At 47.3% G+C, this 20930-nt stretch overlaps 1 protein-coding gene and 1 non-coding gene across 2 annotated transcripts; both read right to left on the bottom strand.

Annotated features, from left to right (window-relative positions):
- Nucleotides 1–1681: 1681 nt before the first annotated feature.
- Atp6v1e1 (ATPase H+ transporting V1 subunit E1) lies at nucleotides 1682–20568 on the bottom strand. The gene is made up of 9 exons (XM_038320572.1): nucleotides 20412–20568; nucleotides 16244–16309; nucleotides 12750–12859; nucleotides 11805–11871; nucleotides 9823–9912; nucleotides 9236–9304; nucleotides 7343–7437; nucleotides 4886–4973; nucleotides 1682–2200 (listed from the first exon to the last, which is right to left on the bottom strand). The coding sequence occupies exons 1-9, from the start codon at nucleotides 20442–20444 to the stop codon at nucleotides 2138–2140; spliced, it is 681 nt and encodes a 226-aa protein (XP_038176500.1). The 5' UTR covers nucleotides 20445–20568; the 3' UTR covers nucleotides 1682–2137.
- On the bottom strand, nucleotides 13153–13257 carry LOC119808629. The gene has a single exon (XR_005284538.1). It is a non-coding gene; the product is annotated as a U6 spliceosomal RNA (small nuclear RNA).
- Nucleotides 20569–20930: the final 362 nt, after the last annotated feature.

The raw sequence follows: 20930 nt of genomic DNA, 5'->3' as shown, positions 1-20930 counted from the left end.
GTGGGACATGATCAATAATAAAGCTGGATAAATCCTTGTCCTGTAATCAGCACAGCGGATGGCTGACAAGCAATGTCTCCTGAAGAACCACACTGTGGCTTCTGGGGCCCCACAATTCACTACCATCGTCAACTGTTACCCAGGAGTGGAGGAGCTGGGGGAGGGGATGCATCTTCACACTGAACCTGAGCTTGTATGTGTGTCTGTATGAGTACCCTGGGAGGTCAGCAGAGAGCACTGGATCCCCTCAGGATGTAAGCAGTGAGCTGCCAGACATGGGCACTGAACTCAGGTCCTCTGGAAGCAACAGGTGCTCACAGACCCAGTCATCTCTGTAGCTTTGGAGCCTGTCTTGGAACCCACTTTGTAGACCAGGTTGGCCTCGAACTCACAGAAATCTGTCTGCTTCTGCATCCTAGAGTGCTGGGATTGAAGGCGTGTGCCACCATTGTCCAGCTAACAATCCTGTTTTAAGAACCAGGACTGGAGACACAAGACTCTGCTTTTGTTTCCTGGACACCAGAACCGAATAATCACATAGAAACTGTATTAATTACTAAACTGGCCAATGGTTTAGGCATAGTCCTAGCTAGCTCTTACATCTTAAATAAATGCACTCTATTAATCTGTTTATCGCTATAAGGCTGTGGCTTACCGGTAAGGTTCTGGCATCCTTCTCCTTCGGCAGCTACATAGCATTTTCCTGACACTACCTTCTTTCCTCCTCTATATCTGCTTAGATTTCCCACCTTGCTATATACTGCCCTGTCGTAATAAAAAGATTCACGGCACACAGAAGGAAATCCCACATCATAAAGCTCAGTTAGTAGAGTGCTTACATAGCATGCTCCCAAGTCATGGGGTCCATCCCTAGCACCTCAAACCTGGACATGGTAGCATGCACCTATAACCGCAGCACTTAGGAGGTAGAGGCAGGAAGATAGGAAATTGAAGGTTGTCATCTACCAATAAGCAAGTTCTAGGCCAGCCTGAACTGCATAAAACTGTCAACAAAACCAAAACATCAAAACAGAAAAGAACATACATTAGTCCCACCTAACTTAAAACTTGGTGTGGGGGGGGCGGGGACAGATGTGCATGCAAATAACCATCCGACCGGCTTCCTTCTCTGTGAGACAAGACAGTCAGAATCCTACTGCCAGATCGCAGACAGCTGGGCCTTCACCTAAGGGCAAAGGAAAGCACGGGTGGTGGCTGGGAAAGGGCCTGCACTAATACAAAGCTCCCGCCTCCAAAACTTGGGCTTTTTTATCCTTTGTCCAAATAAAACTGCTTCAACAAAGATGCACAGACCATAGGCTGGGGGGCGTGGCTCAGTGGTACAGCCTATGTTTACCGTGTGAGGCTCTGGGACCCGTCCCTAGCACGTGTGCACACACACAAAGCTGTCCAGACTCTGGGATATACTGAACAGCCTGTGTATGGTGTCCACTTGGTCACAAGGCTGCAGGAAGGTCTAGTAAATATCATTTATCACAGGGATTCAGAAATAGTTCCTCTCTGGATTCCTTTTTTTCTTTCGGTGGTGGCAGTGAGTAGGGTCTTCTTTGTTGCCCAGGCTGGCCCCAAATAATTTTTCGCAGGTGTGTGCCACTGTGCCCAGCAAAACTTAACTCTCAAATCAAACTCTCAGTGCCTTACAAAAGAAGCGACAACCAAATCCACATCAACTTTTTGTTTTAATAAATAAAGAGTATTTGTGGCTTAGATTTTAGATCACGTTTACAGATGAGGACAACTAGACCCAAACAGTAACAGTGAAGAGAATGTTGCTGGAGGAATGCAAGCCCCACATGCACGTGACACCGATGCAGGGGACAGCATGCACAACTCACTCTAGACTAGACTAGGAGCAGGGAGAATGGGTCCTTCCGTGGTGAGGGCCATGTGGCACCAGCTGACCCCTCAAGTCCTGCTGCAGAACAGTGCACAGCTGTGGTGTCAGATAAGCTGGGGCTGGGATCCTGCCCACACCACGTGGCCCTCCCTTCTGTTGACATTAGGCATTAGCTGCAGAGGGTATCCACTGATCACCAGTATTAGAACAGAAAGAGGAAGCCACACAGGTATCTGCTCTCCAGGAGTACAGCCTCGGACGGACTGCACCTCCGCAGGCTCAGTCCAGAAACTTCCTATTGGCATTTGCACCAAACAAGGCTCCCCGGACCTCCGGCATCATCTGTAAAGAAGCCAGTCAGTAAATAAAGACATCAGATAGGGCACTGCCACATGGGAAGGTCAGAGCTAAGCACGTCAGATCCATCCTATCTACTACACCCTGCCAGAGGGACTTCCAGTCACACTGTGGGCTCACACATGTGGGCTTACTAAAAGGACAGGAGGGGGCTGGAGAGATGGCTCAGAGGTTAAGAGCATTGCCTGCTCTTCCAAAGGTTCTGAGTTCAATTCCCAGCAACCACATGGTGGCTCACAACCATCTATAATGGGGTCTGGTGCCCTCTTCTGGCCTGCAGGCATACACACAGACAGAATATTGTATACAGAATTAAAAAAAAAAAAAAAAAGGACAGGAGAAAGGCCTGGAGTAATCACCGTGTAAGCCTGTCGCACTGTGACACAGGGACGGTGTGTGAACAGCTCTACTGCATCACATGGATCAGACATGGTTTTTTGTTTTTTAAAGATTTATTATGTAAACAGTGTTCTGTCTGCATATATACCTACAGACCAGAAGATGGCGCTAGATCTCATTACAGATGGCTGTGAGCCACCATGTGGTTGCTGGGAATTGAACTCAGGACCTCTGGAAGAACAGCCAGTGCTCTTAACCTCTGAGCCATCTCTCCAGGCCCCAGACATGTTCTTTCTGAGTGCCTCCAGTGTGCCAGGGGTGATCCACACAGGACACTCAGAATGGAGTTTATGCTGAAGTCCCTGTTAGAACAGAAGGACTTGGCCTCAAATGTCTAGGGCTGTGACCAAACTTAAGGGTCAGATAAAATCTTGGCAGTTAAATAAAAGCCAGCATTCCCTAGGAACTTGCAAAACTGGTTCCCACCTGCCAAAAGGAGTCATATCCATTACCTCTGGCAGAAAGGACAGAGGGCTACCTGGAGTTGTATTTCAATGCCCCTGCAGGTCTCCAGGCTCTCGGTACCACAAGTCCACACTGGCATCCTCACCCCCCCAGGGTGTTCCCTCTGCCCCCTTTTTTCTCACCATCCTTTCTCTCCTGCTCCCCCTTCTTTGTTCTAGTCTCTCTCCTGTTATCACTAGCTCCACTATTCTCTCCTGCTCTCCTAGTCCTGGCCACACCCAGTCTGCTGGCCATGCTTCGTCTACTTCTTTCTCTGCTCTGGACTCTTCCAGATGCCTGACTGCTCTCTCTCTCACATCCACAATACAAGCTTCAACCATATCATGGGACGGTCATGTTGGCAGTTACTTTACTGCACCCCTCAAATATAACTTTACGTACTGGTGAAGAACTGAAAGGAGAGAGAGTGTGTGGTGTGTGTGTGTGTGTAGCTAGAGATGGAACAGGGTTTTACTGCCTAGCCCAGGCTGGACTGGAACCAGCAATCTTTCTGCTTTCTAAATGTTAGGATTATTACAGGCGCGGACCATTACATCTGGACTGAAGTTGTTTTGTCTCCTTAGGAGACAGAGAGAGGGTGGGGAGAAGAGGGAGAGAGGGAGACTCCATGCCCACATGCTGTGAAGGCCAGAGGGCAAGCTCAGGAACACACCTTATGCTGGCTTGGGGTTTGCCGACTCAGCTAGACTGGATGGCCAACAACCCCAGGAATCCTCCCGCACCGGCTTCCCTAGTGCTGCAATTATAAATATGCCATCATGCCTGACTTTTTATGTAGTTTCCTGATATGAAACTCAGGCCCTCAAGCTTGTGAGGCAAACACTTGACTCACTGAGCTACTTATCTGCCCAGCCCAGGCCTGGAGCTCCACATCCACCTAACTCCCATCTGCAGCTCTGGGTTACTGAAGCTGACACAGGAAAGCGCTATGGCTGCAAGTCAAGCACGTCCATTCCCAGCATAGAGCACTTCCTTGGAGACTGACCTCAGACACAGTGATCCTACCTCAGCTTCCCAAGTGGCACCACTAACCCCGTGTCTGGCTAAACTACTCTGCTTTGAGACAGGGGTTATGTAGCCCTGGCTATCCTGGAACTCACTCTATAGACTAGGCTAGCCTCGGCATTCAGAGATCTGGCTGCCTCTAGACACGCGCAAACCACAACACTAAATCAGGGACTGAACAAGGTAGCAGTGCGGCTGCTGAGCGCCATGGCTGTAGAGTTCAGCGTGCAAGTGTGGAGATGTGAGAAGCAGCCTTGCACACCCTTTGAAAAGACCTGTGTTCTTGCAGCCCTTGAGAGCAAGTGCCCACTTGCTGTGGAATACTCCTTTACACTGTGACTGGTTTAATAAAATCTAAATGGCCAGCAGCTAGGCAGGAGTTTTCAGGATGGCGAGACGGCGCGAGGAGTCGCTAGCCAGACACAGAGTAAAGATAAAAAGTAAAGGAATAGGGCTGGAGAGATGGCTCAGAGGTTAAGAGCATTGCCTGCTCTTCCAAAGGTCCTGAGTTCAATTCCCAGCAACCACATGGTGGCTCACAACCATCTGTAATGGGGTCTGGTGCCCTCTTCTGGCCTGCAGGCATACACACAGACAGAATATTGTATACATAATAAATAAATAATTAAAAAAATTAAAAAAATAAAAAATAAAAAGTAAAGGAATAGAAATGGGTTGACTGAAGTTATAAGAGCTGTCAGAAACAAGAAGTCTCCTTGTGGTTATTTGAGAGCCGGCAAAGGGGACAGAAAAAGCCCGACTGCATCAGTCAAAAGGTAACCAGAAGCCTTCTGCACTCACCTGTTGAGCTATGAGGTCCAGCCGGCTTTCCAGAGTGTTGGAAACCTTTATCTTGCGATCCCCATTATAGATTTCAACCCCACCAGCTCTACAGAGAACACAGGAAATCACAGGAAATCACAGGCTTGACAAGTGTGCATTCACCACGCTTGCACAACTCCCTTGGCACAGGTGGCCTAGCCCTGTGACACTAACGCGACAGCTTCAGCAAGAACTCACACACAACCCAAGTGACTGCTGAGCAAGCCACACGTTATACCATGCAGCTCAGCTGTAGCCAGGCCTCCCCAGCGAGTGGAAACTGGTTTCAATTATCGTAGCTATGAATCAACAGGCAGCCTACTACTGGAGAGACCGCACCTGCATACTGCTGACAGACAGGGAGGACAGACAGAAGACAACAGCCTATTATCGACCTCTACCCAGCCCTCACTGTCACCCCGCTCCTCGATGGCTCTCAGCACACAGGAGGTACACACAAGTCAACTAGGAACCCCAGAACCAGATTCAGCTACAGCCAGTTCTGTCAGTTACTGAGATAAACAGACTAATGGCCTGGATGATGTTTGAGACAACACCTCACTAGGTAGTCCACTCCCCTAGTTAGATGGGACTCGCCTGCCTCTGCTGAGTTTACTGGCATGCGCCATTATGTACAGGCTGGGAAAGGTTGTACTTTCTCCTTGGGACATTTCAGTGGATGACAATAGCAGATACAGCCAGTCCCCCTTCACCCTCCACAACGACAAGACAGTGCTTTGCCACCATCCCATCCCGACTCCTGTCTGTGTTTGGGGGAATGTGAGAACAGCAGGGACTGGAATAAACAGAACTGAACGTCAGCGTAGGTTTTCTCTCTCCTGGTTTTTTTTTTTTTTTTTTTTTTGAGACAGGGTTTCTCTGTGGCTTTGGAGCCTGTCCTGGAACTAGCTCTGTAGACCAGGTTGGTCTCGAACTCACAGAGATCCGCCTGGCTCTGCCTCCCGAGTGCTGGGATTAAAGGCGTGTGCCACCATCGCCCGGCTCTCTCCTGGGTTTTGAGACACAGTGTCTGCATACAGTCCAAACTGCTTCCAGCACTTTACCCTTGACCCGAGTCAAAAGGCTGAGCAACAATAAACTATCTTGTCTCAGCCTCCTGCACATGAGCCCCATGCCTGGCTGAGCCTACAGCTTTTGTTGTTGTTGTTTTTTTCTCCCCTAAGAAAGGGCTTCTCTGTGTAACCCTGGCTGTCCTGGAACTCACTCTGTAGACCAGGTGGCCTTGTACAGAGACTGCCTGCCTCTGGGATTAAAGGCATGTGCTACCAATACTTGGCTCTAGCTTCATTTTAAAAAATAAAATGTTGGTCATGAATGCTTGACAATCTCCTGCCACCCCAAATACTTCAATTAATATCAAGTGCTACCATGGCCAGTTTTTCCTGTGTTTATTCAGAAATATTAGTGTACCTGGCTATGCCAGTGATTTGAAGATATTATTCAATAGTATAGTACTATACTGTATGTACAATGGTATATATACTACTATATACTAGGTACTTTATTATTCTTCAGTGCTGGGGATAGGACTTAGGGTCTCACATCCATAAACAGACCCTCTATACTGAACTACACCCTAGCCCATTTCACTACTATTCCGAAACACACATGATGACAGTCTCCAGGCGGTATCAGCCGCTATACCAGTGAGTGCTGTCTAGACATGACCTCATTTGAATGTCATGAGAGTGCCAGGTAGCTGTACTTCAATTGAATGAAGTCAGCTGGGCATGGTGAGCCAGGCCTGTAACCCCAGCCTCCTGATTTCAGATTGCTGGAAACAAGACCAACCTGGTCTGCAGAGTGAAAGCCTGTCTTACCCGTCACCACCAGAAAAACAAAAACAAAAAAAAAAAAAAAATCTCAAGGCTCAGTGAGATTAAGTATGGGGTCCAACACTGCTCAGACAGTATGTGGTCGGGTGGGGAAGGAACCCACATCTGAATCATCACAGTGTTCATGACCTCCTGGTTCTACATGGAGTAGGAAGAAATGAACCAAAACCTCAAAGCTGCAAATCTAATACTGATGTCAGTGTTTGCAGCCCATTTTACATTCCTAAGCCTCACGTTCTTTCCACTAAGTTCAAAATGTGTCCTACGATGCCACCCCAGGTCAGGCAGTGACATTAGATAAGCTCTGCCCACACTGAGAGTTTCTAAAGAGGAAGAACTGGAGCCCTGATGGGATGACAGCCACAGGCTTCTGGGGAACACACCACACCTCGTCTTGCAGCCAAGACCTCAGCCAAGAAAACACTTTTCTTATTTAGGACCAAGGAGTAAACCCAGGTATGGGCTTTACTGCTGAGCCACCCCTCCTCCCCCAAAACAACAAAAACAAGACACTTTCTAAAAGGCTCGGCACCATAGCCATTCCCATAGTAAGAAGATCAACAACAGGAAGTCTCCTTACATTTCCTCAGGCAGGTAGGCCTCCTGGTCAATTTGGACATCGACGTCTTTTTTGGTGGCAATTTTATACATAGGAATTGCTTTTTGTACTGCGGCCTGGGGAAAACAAACAATGAAAGATTTTCGAGTGAAAGCAAGCTTTGCTGCTGAGGACATATAAAAGTGCCATTCCCAAGGAAGAATGAACATCAAGAACCTGAGCGCAGGTGGGAGGAAGAGACACACAGGCTCATCTGTGTCAAGACTCAATGGTTCTGGCAACTGAATGAATACACCAGGGGCAGCGCCACAGAGCTCAGGTGTGGGTGAGGCAGCAGACAGCCTGGTATCAGGAGCGTGGGGGAGGGGTGGCTGCTGGCCTGACCTGAACTGGCAGCTGCAGAAGTGAGATGGCACTGCTTACCACGAGAGATGCAACCCACACCCATTACAACAGCGACTACAAAGTCCTAGACTGAAAAGCTGGTTGGGGTTAAGAACAAAGCCTGCTCTTCCAGAAGGCCAATATGATTCCCAGCACCCAGAAGACAGCTCACACCACCTGTGACTCCAGTTCCAGGGGAACCACCACTGGGAGGACACCAGACACATAGGTGACACACAAACATACGTGCAGACAGAACACCCACACACATAAAAATTTTAATTAAAAGAAATATTGCCGGGTATGAAGAGATACAAGAATCTTTGTGTATTGTGGGTAGAAAAACACAAGGTAGAGGCAGGTGGATCTCCACGAGTTCAGGCCAGACTGGTCTACAGAGTGAGTTCCAGGATAGCCATGGCTACACCGAGAAACCCTGTCTCGAAAAATCCCGGGGTGGGGAGGGGGGAGAACTTTAAATTACAATTGCCTAAAAACTTTAAGGCCATTCCTAAAAAAAATCCAACAGACTGAATTTTCTTAGGCATTCGGGCACCGCAGTCACTCAGAGCCCTTGGGCTGTGACTCAAGGGTGAGCAATACCCTGGCATATCATGACGCCTCAACTGCCTGCTCTACTGGGACAGCAATACAAGCAAAGGGCCAGGCTCAGTGACACAGCTTTAGAGCCAGAGCTCTGTAATTCAAGGTCAGCCTGGTGTACAGCCAGAAACCAAAAGACAGAAGCAACTATCACAGAAAACCTTAAACTACTTTGTTCTACAGTATTATCTGTGTGTGCAGAGGTCAGAGAACATGCAGGAATCTGCCTTGTTCTTGCATGTGGCTTTACCTCTAAGCTATCTTGTCTAGTCTACCTTATATGCTAGAGAGTCATTTGGCTAGTTTTTTTTTTTTTTTTTTAAAAAGTAATTTATTTAAATTTACTCTGTGTACACTGGTGTGAAGGTGTCAGGTCCCCCGGAACTGGAGTTATAGACAGTTGTAAGCTGCCATGTGGGTGCTGGGAGTTGAACCCAAGTCCTCTGGAACCACTGAGCCATCTTCCCAGTCCATCACCTGGCTTTACGTCAACTTGACAAGCTCGAGTCACTTGGGAAGAGGGACTCTCACTGGGAAAATGTCTCCACAGACTGGCCTGTAGCTAAGTCTGGAGGCCATTTTCTTAATTAGTGGTAGATGTGTGTGTGTGTGGGGGGGTGATCCTGCGTGCGGTAGGAAAGAGGGTAAAAGCAGGCATGGTGACGCATGCCTTCAGTTCCAGCTGAGGCAGAGTACGAGGAAGCAGGCGTTCATGGCCAGCCTGTTCTATAGCAAGTTCCAGGTAAGCCAGGAATAGAAATATAATTAAATCCTGTTTCAAAACCCAGGAACCAGTAAGCAGCACTCCTCCACATCATCTCCTGCCTCCAGGTTCCTCCCTGACTGCCTCAGTGACAGCGTCCGCCCAGTGCGGGCGGTCTCTGACACTTCAGCCCTCTTTTCAACAACCGGAACTAAGGTCTTTACCTTCACCAGAGGGAAATCTTGTTTTCTGCATCGCACAATCATCCGCGGCTCCAACAGCTGGTACAAGCCCTGGAAAAAGCAATCAGAGTCTGTAGTGGAAAACAGACAACAGTGTCTGAAACCAGAGATTTTTAATGCTCAACCGCGTTCCTATGGAGTCCTATTAGCCAGACCGAGGACAAATACTCTGGATTAACATGAGTAAAATAAAAGATTCATAACCCAGAAGCAAACAACTGTTTGAACTTTTTTCCTTTTTACAGTACTAGGCAGCGAACCTGAGGGTTACCCACAAGCTATGCAAATATTCTGCCTTGACCACCGAGCTATGCTCTCAGCACTAACCATGGGTTTAAAGTCAAGTATTTTAAAGGTCAAACCAAAGTTGGGACATGTAAGGCTGCAGGCGACAGGTAGATTTGACCAGAGGGTTAGAAAGAAAGGACTTTGTTGCCCCTGTACAGCACACACCAAACACAGGAAAAAGGAAAAAGAAGTTGAGTTGGGAAAACTGAGCTGGCTTCTGACAGACTTTAGAGGCTCCCAGGACTGCAGCTGTGCATGGCCAACTTGGCATAGAACCATACCTGGAGGACCAGCCCGTCCAGCAGCACTTGGTATCTGGTAGTATCTTTCACCACCTTGCTGAGTCTCTGTTTTGCCTCATTTAGCAGATCCTACAGAAAACGGAAAGAGAAGCACTGTATCTTCCCATCACAGCTCATGCCCATTGCCTCACATCCCACTGCTGGGGATTCACTAACATGCATCACTAACACACATGATACTGTACGTGTCTGTGCCGCAAACACTGCTAAGAAAGCAAGAAATGTACCGGACAGTGGTGGTGCACACCTTTAATCCCAGCTCTCAGGAAGTGAGTTCTAGGACAGCCAGGACTGTTACACAGAGAAACCCTGTCTTGAGAAACTTAAACAGCCCAGGAAACACCATTTGAGTTTCTCTGTATATCTCTGGCTGTTCTGGAACTCGCCCTGTAGACCAGGCTGGCTTTGAACCCAGAGATCTGCCTGCCTCTGCCTCCCGAGTGCTGATGGGAAACACCATTCTTGTTCTCAGAGAGTTCTGTTTAGCAGACTTGCTTAGCTGAAACCTATGGGACTGATGAACCTGCAAAGATCTACATGCCTATAATTCCAATCCGGAGATGGAAGGAAACCTGAGTATCTAAGGCTGGCTGGGACTACACAGCAAGACCTGGACAGTATGCTGGTGTATGTCTGCATCGCTGGGGCTGTGGAAGGATAACCAGGGGTCCAGGGTCTGACTAAACTACAGGCTCTAGGGATATTGGCACCTTGTCTCTAAACAAAGACAATCAGGCACACACATGACTTTACTCCCAGCATTCAGGAGATAAAGACAAGTGGATCTCTGAGTTTGAGGCCAGCCAGGTCTACAGAACGAGTTCCAGGACAGCCAGGGGTACACAGAGAAACCCTGTCTTGAAAAAACAAAACAAACAATCAACAAAAACAAAACACCAACAATCTGAGGGTGGAGGTCAGTTAGTAGTGTTTGCTTAGCATGTATGAAACTCTGGTTTAGACCCCCAGGACTACAAAATGGGCCACTGTGGTGCATCCTTGTCAGGCCAGCAGTAAGTGGAAGCAGGAAGCTAAGAAGTTCAAGGTCATCCTTGGCAACACAGGAAGGCTAAGCCAACTCAAGCTACATGTTGGTATTTGGCATAGTGTGGGTTTCAACCCCAGTAACAGCATTAGACAATTCAGCTACTGTGAAAAGTCTGTATAAAGAGCCAGGAGTGGGACTCGCGAGATGGCTCAGCAGTTCAGAGCACTGACTGCTCTTTCAGAGGACCTGGGTTCAATGCCCAGCACCCACATGTCAGCTCCCACTTGTCTGTAACTCTAAGACCTGACACCCCCACACAGACATGCAGGCAAAACACCAGCACAAATAAATAATAAAAGCCAAGAGTGGCATACCTGTTACAGTCTCAACAAAACAAGAAAACCTTTCTCTGCTGGATGGTAGTGGAGCACGCCTTTAATCCCAGCACTCAGGAGGCAGAGGCAGGTGGATCTGAGTTCCAGGCCAGTCTGGTCTACAGAGCTAGTTCCAGGACTGCCAGGACTACACAGAGAAACCCTGTCTTGAAAAGCAAAACCAACCAAACAAACAAAAGATCAATCAGACTGGAACATCAACTAGGCCAACTGCATACTGAGAAGCACACTATCACAAAAGCAAGCAAACGGGCTGGAGAGATGGCTCAGAGGTTAAGAGCACTGACTGCTCTTCCAGAGGTCCTGAGTTCAATTCCCAGTAACCGCATGGTGGCTCACAACCATCTGTAATGAGATCTAGTGCCCTCTTCTGGCGTGCAGGCATTCATGCAGACAGAATACTGTATACATAATAAATAAATAAATCTTAAAAAAAAGCAAGCAAACAAAAAAACACCAACCCAACCAAACACAACAGCAACAACAAAAACCATTATTTCTATATGTTAACTAATAATTATCACTTGAAAGTGAACGAGCATTTCATAGTTCCATAATCACTAGAGCTAAGTACTCACAGCGATGAGGTCATCCCTTGCTCTGAGGACTTTGAGTCTTGCTTGATTCATCAGATTGGACATTTGACTAAAAAAGAGATGGGAGACTATCAATACAACATCAAAAATAACGATACAGAAAAATACACACTTTCCATGTAAGCAGTCAGCAGCCCTGCAGGAACCCTGCGAGTCTCCATGCGCTCTCACCAGTTTTGCCCTTCTTTTCTGATTCAAGGTCTCACTGTGTAGCTCTGGCTAGCCTCAACTCTACGTAGACCAGGCTGGCCTGGAACCCAGAGCTCCGCCTCTGCTGGGATTCTAGGAGTGTACCCTATGCCCCAATCTTCTTCCATCTGCTAGCTTTGGAGATAAGCCATAGATTCTGTTTATCACTGCCATTTTCAAACTCTGACTCTCATGTCTCAGACACTAGCTACCACCCCAGCTAAGGTTTCTGTTCCACAGTGACAGAAGTCCACTAACTTGCCGAAGTCAAGAAGTAGACTCCCAGTTCAAAAAGTCTACAGATCGAGTTCCAGGGCAGCCAGGGTTACACAGAGAAACTGTCTTGGGGAGAAAAGAAGAGGAAGAACTAGACTCTCAAGCTACTTCGTTTTGTCTCTGTAGTTTTGAACTTTCTTTGGGATAAAGAGCAGATCTTGGGGTGGAATTTTGGGCCCTGCACAGGGTAAGCAAGCACCGTCCCACTGAGCTATTCCGTGACCTTGCTTCATCGACCTTCAAACCTTCTTAATGGCTGAGGACTGGCTCAGTTGGTTGGTGGAGCGTGTGGATAGTACAAAGCCCTGGAGTCAATCTCCAGCAGTGCAGAGACCACATACGGTGGCACATGCCCGCAGTCCCACTTGGGAGGTGGAGGCAGGAGGGTCAGCAAACTCCGGCCAACGTGGGCTACAGACACATGGCTTCTTTAGCTCAGTGCATTAACCATCATCTCCTTACATTTTCTTCTGCTGCTCAATCTGTTTTTCTTTCTTCTCATAGTATTCCATAATCTTCAGTCTTTGGGTTTGTACAAGACGACCCTTCTCAATGTTGAACTCTTCTTCTGCCTAGAAGAATTAACATATATTAATTTAGAACATTCAATTTGGCTGATCATTATAAACATCCAGGAACCGGGAATTCCTTAATTCCTTCTTTCCTTCCTTCCTTCCTTCCTTCCTTCTTTCGACCATTAAAACCCTAGGATGTTTATCACAAAGGTAAGCCCTGATCCTTGAGTTGGGCTTATCGGTAGGATTTCTGGTATCAAGCATGGGCACCAGGCCCTCCAAACTTTTTGGATTCACAGCGCCAAGGATCAGCTACAAGCAGGGTCCGATCATACTGGATGAGGATATCTAAAAATATGGAAGGCTTCACGAATTTGCGTGTCATCCTTGCTCAGGGGCCATGCTAATCTTCCATATCGTTCCAGTTTTAGTATATGTGCTGCCGAAGAGAGCACCAGGAATACTTTCATATGTTCACTTATTCCCTATGTGAAAACTTAAAATCTAATGTAACTCTTATCCTCAAAGATTACTTTGTTGTGGGGTCTGGAGAGATGGCTAAGTGGTAAAGAGCACTGCCTGCTCTTCCAAAGGTCCTGAGTTCAATTCCCAGCAACCACATGGTGGCTCACAACCATCTGTAATGAGGTCTGGTGCCCTCTTTAGGCCTGCAGACATACACACAGCCAGAATATTGTATACATAATAAATAAATAAATAAATAAATAAATAAATATTTAAAAAAGATTACTTTGTTGGCCAGGCAGTGTGGCGCACGCCTTTAATCCCAGCAGTCAGGAGGCAGAGGCAGGCGGAGTCTAGAGAACTTCAGGACAGCCAGAGCTGTCACACAGAGAAACCTTGTTTCGGGGGTGGGAGGGGAGGAATTTTTTTTTTTTTGGTTTTTCGAGACAGGGTTTCCCTGTAGTTTCTAGAGCCTGTCCTGGAACTAGCTCTTGTAGACCAGGCTGGCCTCGAACTCAGAGATCCGCCTGCCTCTGCCTCCCAAGTGCTGGGATTAAAGGCGTGCGCCACCACCGCCCGGCTGTTTTTTTTTTTTTTTTTTAATGTGTCTTCTGTATGCAGGTGCTTCTGGAGATGAGGGTACTAGATCCCATAGGACTGATGTTACAGTAAGCAACCCGATACAGATGCTAGGAACCAAACTCTGGTCTTAAATAGCTGCCATAATGCTCTTGACCAATGCGCCATCTTTCCAACCCCAACAGTCTTTTTAGAGTTAAAAATCACATATTTTCTTTCCCTGGTCTTCAACATGTGGGCATTCCTCCCAGCTCTACCTTCAGGTGCTTGGATTATGGCTTTTGTTCTGTCTGAGACTAAGACTAACGGAGCCACAGCTGACTGAGTTCTTTTGATTCTACCTCCTAAATGCTGGGATTTCAGGAATGTGCCAGATCCCTGTAAGAATGTTCTTGGTGGTCTATCAAATGTTGATGATTCTCATGCAGTAAGACCCTAACAGAATGTGGGGGTGAACACCTTTAATCTCGAAGCTCAGGGCAGAGGCAGGCAGACCAAACTTGAAGACTGGGATAGGTGAGATGGCTCAGCAGCCAAAGGCACCTGATGCCAAATCTAACAGGACCCACGTGGGAAAGGAGAGAACTACCACACGAACACCACGGCACACGGCACTAATGTGCATAAGGAAGGGGTGGCCACACCACCTGGGAATCATATCAGACTCCACCCAGCCATCATCAGGGACGCTTCCTCCTGCAGGAGACTCACAGCTGGATGATGTGCAGGGAGCGACAGACCTTGAACACTCAGTCCTAATGGGTCGTCTTCATCAAACCCTCAGGGCTCAGAAAACCCAAGGAAGCGGGGGCAAGAGGATTGTAGGAGCCAGTGGGATGCGGGACACCACGGAAACAAGGTCTTCCACACACTACAAGACTGACACACAGGAACTCATAGACTGTGGCTGCAAGCACAGGTCTAAGTCAATGGAGAAGGAACACAAACGCCCACCACTACCCCAGAGCTATCCCCAGCAGACAAAAGAATGAAAATGGCCCACACAGACCCAGGGAGCAGCATTATGGGAGGTGTGGCCTTGTTGGAGGAAGTGTCACTGGGGGTGGGCTCTGAGATTTCAGAAGCTCCTGTTACCTGCGGATCATGATGTAGAACTCTCAGCTGCCTCTACAGCACGGCATCTGTCTGAATGCCACCATGCTTCATGATAATGGACTTAACCTCTGAACTGTAAACCAATTAAATGTTTTTCTTTATAAGAGTTGCAGTCAGGCTGGGGAGATGGTTCAAAGGTTAAGAGCACTGACTGCTCTTCCAGAGGTACTGAGTTCAATTCCCAGCAACTACATGGTGGCTCACAACCATCTATATGAGATCTGGTGCCCTCTTCTGGCCTGCAGACATACATGCAGGACACTGTATACATACATAAATAAATAAAATTTAAAACAAACAGAAACCGAGCTGCAGTGGTCACGGCACTCTTCACAGCAGTGGAAGCCATAAGCGTTCTACATACAAACCACACTTAAGGGAGGCCCCATGCCTGGGACAGACGGACAACATAAAACAAATTCAATGGTACCTTGGGAGATGTTTTCTCTCGTAATGCTTTACTTAGGCATTTTTTTAAAAACGTTACATGTCTATTATTGTTTCTGATTTTGTTTTTATGGATTTTTGTGTGTGTACCTGTGTATATGTATGTATGCATGCATGTATGTATTATTCATGTTTTTTGTTTTATTTTCAATAAAAATACAGTGCACGAACACATGTGCACACAATAAGTATAAAAATTGTGGGTTTTTTTTTCTTCCAGTTTTTTGAGACAGGGTTTCTCTGTGTAGCCCTGGCTGTCCTGAAAAATCACTCTGTAGATCAGACTAACCTCCAACTCAGAGATCTACCTGCCTCTGCCTCCTGAGTGCTGGGATTAAAGACGTGTGTCACCACTGCCTGCCCAGCCTCCCCCCCCCCCCCGCTTTTTTTAGTGGTTTATTTAACTTTATTTTATGTGCATTGGTGTGAAGGTGCCAGACCCCCTGAAACTGGATCTTCAGACAGTTGTGAGCTGCCATGTGGGTGCTGGGAATTGAACCCGGGTCCTCTGGAAGTGCAGTCAGTGCTCTTAACCACTGAGCCTTCTCTTCAGCCCCTCCTTTAAAGAAGGTGCATGTCTTTAATCCCAGCACTTAGGGAGGCAGAGGAAGGTGGATCTTTGTGATTTTGAGGCCAGACTTATCTACAGAGCTATTTCTAGGACAACTAGGGTTACACAGAGAAACCTTATCTTGAGAAAGGGAAAAAAAAAAAAGGAAAGAAAAAGAAAGGTATTTTCTTATTGATTATATGTGATGTGAATTTAAACAATTTTAGCAGTAATGGTGCTAAATAGCACGAACCTTTAGTTAACTCAACTTGAAAAAATCTCACCTTTGCGTCAATTTCTTCTGCCTTCTCATTGGCTTCTTGCTCAATGAAAGCCATCATGTGCTTAATCTAGGTGGAAAAAGACATGTTTTAGTCAGGAAGAGAAGGCATCTCACTTCAGAGTCACAGATTACCAGGTTCCAGGCCTGCCATGTCTACAGGGCACTTTCCAGAGCAGCCAGGGCTACAAAGCCAGTGCAGAGACTCAGAAGGTACAAGGCTGATTGCTGCTTCTCTCAAGCACCACCCGGAACAAACTGCACAGCCAAGGATGCTTCTGCGGAAACTGTCACCACAGGTGGTTCATTCCAGCTCCTTGAGTTTACTGTTGGTGCTCACCTCCCGGGTGTCTAATATGCTCCCCCTTCCACTTCTGCCAGTCTTCAAGTGGCCACCGCCTCAGGCCCCAGCTTACCCGCCATCTCCTGAACCTCCCACTGCTGTGCTCCTGGGGCACTCTGGACCTCTTCTACCAAACACCTAACATCTTGATTGTTTTCATATTTATTGTGTGTTAGTGGGTCCGCCACCTGCTAAGGTCAGCTCTCTACTGCCACCATGGAGGTCCCAGGGATTGCACGTCATCAGGCTTGGCATCAGGTACCTCACCTAATAAGTCAGCTGTCCTGGTAGGGCTTTTGTCACTAGACACAACAACACAAGCTCAAGTGTAAATGGAGGTTTCTCTGTCTTGCCTTGTCCTGGCCGATCTTAAAACCAATCAGAGGCTTAATATCAATCACAAGCTGCCTGGCTGACAGTTCAGGCTTATTACTAACTAGTTCTTTACTTCTAAATTAACCCATTTCTATTAATCCATGTTTTGCCTCGTGGCTTTACTTGTGTTCTAATAGATCTTGCTCCTCCAGCGGCTGGCTGGCATCTCTTCCGACTCTGCCCTTCTTTCTCTCTGTATTCAGCTTGGTTTTCCTGCCTAGCTATATTCTGCCTTGCTATAGGTCAAAGCAGCTTTTATTATCAACCAATGAGAGGAACGTATGTTCACAGCATACGAAAGGGTTATCCCACAGCACTGGAGCTAGTTACCTGAGAAGAGGGAACCACAACTGAGAAAACTGTCCCCAGAAGTCTGGCCTGTAGGAAAGCCTAAATGATATTTCTTAATTAGTATTTGTGTGGGTGGTGCCACCTCTGGGCAGGTGGTCTTGGGATGTATAGAAAAGCAGGCTGAGGAACAAACCCTTCCACGGTTTGTTTCAGTCCCTGCCGCCAGGTTCCAGCCCTGACTCAGCTGGACTGTGATATGTAGACGTAACTGCGATAAACTCTCCTCTCCAGAGCTGTTTTTGGTTGTGGTGTTTTAGCATAGCAAGAAAAATCCTAACTAAGGGGCTGGAGAGATGGCTCAGTGGTTAAGAGCACTGGCTGCTCTTCCAGAGGACCTGGGTTCAATTCCCAGCACCCACACGGCAACTCACAACTGGAACTCTAGTTCCAAGGGATCTGACACCTTCACTCACACACTCCACACACACACACACACACACACACACTCACACACACACACACTCACACACACTCACACACACACACACAGTCAAAACACCAGTGCACATTAAAAAGAGGAAAGAAAGAAATCCTAAGAGAGAAATAAACCATATTTAGGAAGGCAGGCAGGCAGGCATGGCAGTACATGCCTGTGACCCCTGCACTTGGGGAGCAGAGGCAAGTGGATCGCTTATGAACCAGTGCAGTGAGACCTGGGCTCAAAAACATAAACATACTTTAATAAAGTGATCAGTGTTACAAACGCTCCAAGATCCAAGACTTGGCTTCCTGGGAGAAACCAATTCAAACCTGTATTACCTGCCTTCCTTGGTGCTGGACTCTTGGCTGCAGACCCGCCTTGGCCAGCCCAGCCTAGAGCAAAGGCACTCTTTTACAGGCAGTAATTTACAGTCAACCAAGATTCTAAGACGTGAGTCAACCCCTTAAGGACATTTAGCTCCACCCCTAAATCAGAAAAAAAAAAAACTTTCAAAAAATGTGGGCTTTTTGTTTTGTTTTGTTTCTCTTGGATATCCCACTAATAAAGTTTTCTGGAGTCTGGTTCCTTAGAAAATCTGGTGTAATAAATGACCAAACTCTCTAGATTAAAAAAAGGAAATAGTTTGTACAAGGAAGGAGGTATATGGTTCAGTGCTTGTCCACCATGTGTGAAGACCCGAGTCAGTACCACATGGCCCCAAATCAAATAGGCCTAGAATTGAAAAAAAAAAAAATTAAAAAATGTTGGGAGAAAGAAGACTCTAGGATTTTTTTCCCTGTAAATTTTTTGTGGCAGGGTTTTTCTGTGTAACAGCTCTGTCTATATTGGAACTGGCTCTGTAAACCAGGCTGGCCTTGAACTCGGAGATCCACCTACCTCCGCCTCTCTCTGAGATCACTGGCTAGAATCTAGAATTTAAGCCCTGCTATAAGTCTGGCACTTGGTCTGTACACTGCTGAGAATATACTGAATAAAACACATTGTTCTTGGCCTGGGAGTGTAGCTCACTGACAGACCACTTGCCCACCAAGATCTGGGTTAGAACCTTAACACCACAAAACAAAACAAGCCCCCCTCAACAAGCAAACAAAAGACCTCTGTTCTCCCAGGAGTGAGCAGACTGCAATTGGGATTTCTCTCATTTTATATAAGGAAGAAATGATTCTGTTCTAAAACCCAGTGATCACACCGCTTTGTTTCTGCACTGTAGTTTTCCTGTGGAGGCCTTGGCCTCCCACACAGTTCTAACAAGGAGTAGGAAGGGAACTGGGGGGAGGATGGGTTAAAAAGAAGGAAGTGGATTGTGCCTGAGAGCAGGGCACTCTGCTTTTCCACCGCATCAAGTTTTCCCTATGCTAAAACCGGAATTAGTGACAAATGCTCCAAAGACATTTTCTGTGAACAAACTGTAGGGTCTCCTAACCTTCTTCATGGATGTCACCCTCCTTCCCTTCTGTAACCACCACAGCTCCCTCTCCTCCCCACTCCCAAAAGGAAGAAGAACCTTACTGGTTTTTTTTTTTTCTTGGTTTTTTGAGAAAGGGTTTCTCTGTGTAGTCCTGGCTGTTCTGGAACTCTGTACACTAGGCTGGCCTCGAACTCACAGAGATCCACCTGCCTTAAAGGCTTGAGCCACCATCACCCAGCAAACCACACTGTTCCTCACGCATATTTGGTTAAGGATGAAATTGGGTATTTTTACCCAAGAGATGGAACCATCAAAGAAAAAAAGCACAGCTTCTCTAGGAAGATTCCCAAGCAGTTAGAACACTTCAGTCAGGGGTTTCCTGGTGCTTGGAGAAAACAATAGACTTAGTTTTCTAACTACGCAGCAGTAAACCGCAGCTTTCAACTTTCTTTTCTGGAAACCCATGTGCAGCTAGGGTGGGGAGGTCTGCACCTGTCATCCCAGCACTTGGGAGGCTGAGGCAGGGGACTACCTGGGCTATATACCAGGCTAGCCAGAACCACAAAGCAAGAATTTATTTCAAAACACTAAGGGAACTCCCCCCAATAAATGAATGGGCGGGGGGAAACTAGATGGTAATATGACTACTAAATGCAAAGTCCCTGGAGACCTTTTACAGTCAGCAAGGTCAATGGGAAACACCTTTCTCTTGTGATAGGCCAGTCAGCAGCACCCTGTTTCCCCCTAGGCTGTACTTCAGCATGTTCCTAAGATTCTTAAGTTAGGGTGCAAAGCCCAGCAGGCCTGAAATCATGATTTCCCAAGATGTGTAGCCCCGGTTCACATCACGAAGGTCCTCAAAGGCAAGCTGCTCTTTCCCAACAGTCTCTTTCCTATCATATACTGTGGGCCATTACTTCGGCTTGGAAAAAAAAAATCAGGTTAAAGAAAAAACCCAGCTTTCAACCTTTGCACAAAACTCTGCCGGATTAAGCAGTGAGAACCCCAGGAAAAAAGGCGGTTGCTGAGATGAGAGGCAGAGCCAGTTGACGACTCCGTGGCAGCAAGTGGAAGCAGGAGACCAGCGGTCACGTGAGATGTACTGCGACCCCCCCCCTCTCCGGGACCGCAAATCTTCCCCACGCACACGACCCGCACAGAGAGCTCCGGCCGTCCTAAAACCCGGCTCTACAGGAGCCCAACGCCAGCACAGCCCGGTGCTGCGACGGCGCAGCACCCACGCCGGCCCTCACCTGCTTCTGTACGTCTGCATCGCTGAGGGCCATGGCGAAGGCGAAGCTCGGCCAGGGGACCGCCTCGAGACGGGGCTTTAAGCTGCGGCGGAGCAAACCCGAGACCAAAACCCAGCGGAGGGCTCAGCTTCCTTTACTTTATAACCCAGACTTCCGGTTCCTGTCATGTGACCAGGACAGAGTCTTCCCAACCAATAAAAAGAGAACTGTACCCTCGGAAATTCCGCTCTAGTCCCGCCCTTCCTTTTAAGCGCAGGCGTGAACTGTTCTTTGGGAGTTTTTTTTTTTTTTTTTTCTCCCGCCCGCCCCAGGTGACTCGTGACTGATCGTCAAGGACAAACTACTTCACGGAGGGAGAGGACTTTAGAGAGTCTTGTGTCAGACATTAGTCAGAATTATTTATACTTGTTCAGCGGTTGCTTTTGTAAAACAATTTTTGTTTCTTTTTTTTTTTTCAGGCTGGCCTCATCCTGCTCCACCTGCAAATGTTGGGATTATGGATACTAACCACGCCTGGTT

Source organism: Arvicola amphibius, chromosome 2, assembly GCF_903992535.2.
Source record: "Arvicola amphibius chromosome 2, mArvAmp1.2, whole genome shotgun sequence".
In the NCBI taxonomy this organism is placed as follows: Eukaryota; Metazoa; Chordata; class Mammalia; order Rodentia; family Cricetidae; genus Arvicola; species Arvicola amphibius.
This window is presented reverse-complemented; position numbering and strand designations above follow the sequence as displayed.

Coding starts and splice junctions, on each gene's coding strand:
- Atp6v1e1 (XM_038320572.1), bottom strand. CDS start 20,444: ATGGCCCTCAGCGATGCAGACGTACAGAAGCAG. Junction 16,310..20,411: donor ATGCAGACGTACAGAAGCAG/GTGAGGGCCGGC, acceptor TTTTCCACCTAG/ATTAAGCACATGATGGCTTT. Junction 2,201..4,885: donor TGGACCTCATAGCTCAACAG/GTGAGTGCAGAA, acceptor GCTTCTTTACAG/ATGATGCCGGAGGTCCGGGG.